Genomic DNA, 3,335 nt, shown 5'->3' with positions numbered 1-3,335 from the left:
ACTTCTCAAACATTTTACAAATTATTCTAATATACTAATAATGTTATTTTTATGAAATAATAAAATAATCAATGTATAATGGATATGTGACGGATGATATAATATTCTTTTGTATTTTATATATTTAATTACTTTTAATTCTATTTATTTTATTAATTGAAAATATGAATTTCTTTTAATTTGGAGTTTTAAAATTTTTTCTTCTTCAATATTAATTTGTTAAACATAGCTCAATACCTATTTTTAACATGAATTTCTTCTAATATTGATAATATTTTTGCAGCATAAAAAATTAACACTATTAGTATTTTACATAATTTTTATAATATTTAATACATTTAGGTACTAAATTAAACTTAAAAAGCTTAAGTATCAAATTAAAAAAATCAAATTTAAATATCAAATTAAAAAATTGTAAATTTAAGTATCAAATATTATATTAATCATAATATTTTCAATGTAATAAGTATATATAATAATTAAATGTATCTCTTTATTAGTGTCTTAAAAGGAGAGATCTTTATTCAAAGTCCAGATTTGTGCAGTTCCTGCCTTCTGAAAAATAAGGTCAGGCTTCCTTTTTGTTTTTTCAGTTTCAAAAATATGAAATTGCACTTTGAGAAGAGAAATGAAAGCAACCCAAACATCTTATAATATTCCAACAAGTGGAAATGTGAATTCGGAATATTTAGTTAAAATTGAAAATAATAGTTGGAGTAATAATAATAAAATATAACAGTCACACGTGCACCGGCCTAGACCCAGCTCACTAACAAAATAATTTTTTTCTAATTACAAAATTAATATTTTAACTGCAATCCCCAAATAAAGAGAACATGATATGCAGAATATTTAAAGAGTTCAAAAGACCAATTTTACTTCACAACACAAACATAAAATCAAAATGACTGTTATTATTATTATTATTATTATTATTATTATTATTTATTTATATATTATGAACAACAATGTCATTTTTATAACTTTTTTTCTTTTTTTGCGCTTCGTTTCATGGTACAACGCGTTAGCCCCCATATATTTTTACTCTCTTTTGTTTTTCTCAACTCCAGACCCCGAGACCCTCAATATTTTTCAAAATACAAATTAGAGTGTTTTTTTTCTTCAAGTAAAAAGGGTGAAAAAAGTTTTCTGGAAGCTGTATCATGAACCCGTAACCGATTCAGCAAGTTTCCCGATTTTTTCAACCAGCGCCGGGGATAATTTCTTGGCAGGTTTCTTTTCCTTCTCCGGTCGAAAATCGAACCCTAACGCATCCGAAACTTCTTCGGAGCTCCACCCCGCTTTTCGAAGTGTATCTGAGAACCGATCCGCTTTTAAAAGAAGCGCATCCAGAACCGCTTGATTATCCAATAAAACCATCTCTCCTTCGAAGAACCCAGATGCTGACACGTGTGCGATCTCCGTTATGTCGGACTCCCCCCACCCGCCTTCTCGTAGAACTGATCCGATTTGCTCCATGTATTCGTCGACCCATTTTGGAACTTGGGTCTTCCGCACCTCAAAGTATCTATCCGGCGACGAATTCGACGATGATGACGACGAGTTTCGCCGGCGCCGATCAACTGCCGCGTCACTCCAGAACTCCACCCATCTAGGTGTTCTTGTCCCGCTTACCAAACCGGCATCCATACTCCGCCTGGAGAAATTGGTGGAGGAGCCGGCTGAGTTTTCACTAACCGATCTCTGTTTTTTCAACAACTCCGGATTGGATACGGAGCTCCTAAACAGAGATTCTCTCTCGAAAAAATCGGATATATCAAATCCGCAACAAAAAACACGGGTCTCATCGATGAAGAAAATCGGGTTACCCGCTAAAGACGGGTTACAGGGAATATAGCAGTGGTTGAAAATGGGGATCAAAAGGGGAGCTCTCTTTAGCGCATTCCTTGCGACTCGTAATGCTTTTTCCGGTTTAGACGGTCTGGGGCCCCAATATTTGGACCACAAAGTGTTACGCGCTATCTGAAAGGAAATTGCAGCAATGGGAAGATCAAGCGAGGCCCGGAGATGGAGTCTTGCTCCAGCAGACCGCCAATCGGGAAAACCTGGACCCACAGGTAAACCGGCTGATAATATGGCTCGGAGGTCAGGTGGGAAAACGAAACCAAACTCGGCTTCCGCTCGGGCGAACTCGGCGTCCGATAAACCCGGCTGGACTTGAAAACCCGAATTCCTTAAATGGGTTATAACTTTGTCAGCTAAAGAAGAGAAAGACTGAAGACCGTTGCGTACAGGAAGGGATGCCGGAGTTGAAGGAGCGGAAGCGCGAGCAGAGAGACGGCGTAGACCTGCTATATGGCCCGGATTCAGACCGGACATCCTCCGGTCCACGTCGACCATTGTTGCTCTAATAACTGACGTCGCCTTCTAATTCCCACCGGAAATTAAAAAAATCTCCGTCGGAAAATAAATCTGCTACGACTTTCTTTTTGTCAGTGAAAACGAAGAGAACTAAAGTGGGTAGAGCTCAATCTATTGGGGGGAGAGACGTCTAACTTCTATGAAGTCAAGAAACGGTGCGTATTTATAGCTGTTTCGAGATATTGGTAATATTTTATTTAAATATTTTGTTTTTCTTAATTTTACTTTCCTTAATTAACATTTGATGTTTTTTGACAAGGATTTTTGATAATGACAAGTGAACATGTACTAAACTAAGGTAAAAAAGTGAATGACTTTTTGTCCGAATCCAATTCCACATCTAATCTTAAGCAACGGCTCTTTTTATTTTATTTTATTTTATACGCGGTCTCTTTAAAAATAATATTTCGAAATTAAAATTGTGAATATTTATACCAATATAAAATTTAAAAAATACATATTTATAATTTTCAACTAAATTGATATTCAAGTATAAATAGCATTACAAAATATATAATTAAGTTAGGAAGTTGAGAGAACATTATTATGCAGTATTATTACAAGTAATATTTGTTTGAGGCGTGGGAGAAAATCTACTATTAGAGAGAAATTATGATATGGTACCTTTACAGAATTCCTTAGTCTAATCAACTTAGGGTGAGTATGTTTAGGGGGAAATTGAAGTTACTGCTTGACCGCTGGTACGGCGAATTTTGGGGACCCATTAGCAATGATGAATTAGCTTGACAGCTTAGATAAAGGGGAAGCATACAATCATAATTCCACATTGTTGGATACTTACTAACGTTATTAAACATGTTCTTTTTGTTTTTTCGATTTTTGGTAATTAGTAAAACTTTATTAAACAAATATTATCCCCTCTAATATGTATCATATTTAATAAAGGAATACAAAACTAAATGATTGGTTGTAAGCATGAGATTAGTAGTATG

At 34.8% G+C, this 3,335-nt stretch overlaps 1 protein-coding gene across 1 annotated transcript; it reads right to left on the bottom strand.

Annotated features, from left to right (window-relative positions):
• Nucleotides 1-956: 956 nt before the first annotated feature.
• On the bottom strand, nt 957-2,544 carry LOC108477409 (uncharacterized). Its single transcript, XM_017779948.2, has one exon. It carries the CDS (start codon nt 2,359-2,361, stop codon nt 1,162-1,164), a length of 1,200 nt encoding a protein of 399 aa, XP_017635437.1. The 5' UTR covers nt 2,362-2,544; the 3' UTR covers nt 957-1,161.
• Nucleotides 2,545-3,335: the final 791 nt, after the last annotated feature.

This window comes from Gossypium arboreum, chromosome 12 (assembly GCF_025698485.1).
Source record: "Gossypium arboreum isolate Shixiya-1 chromosome 12, ASM2569848v2, whole genome shotgun sequence".
NCBI lineage: Eukaryota > Viridiplantae > Streptophyta > Magnoliopsida > Malvales > Malvaceae > Gossypium > Gossypium arboreum.
The sequence above is the reverse complement of the archived record's forward strand: the minus strand, read 5'-3'. Positions and strand labels throughout refer to the sequence as shown.

What these genes read in the sequence shown, in the direction of transcription:
- LOC108477409 (XM_017779948.2), bottom strand. Translation starts at nt 2,361, where the DNA reads ATGGTCGACGTGGACCGGAGGATGTCCGGTCTGAATCCGGGCCATATA.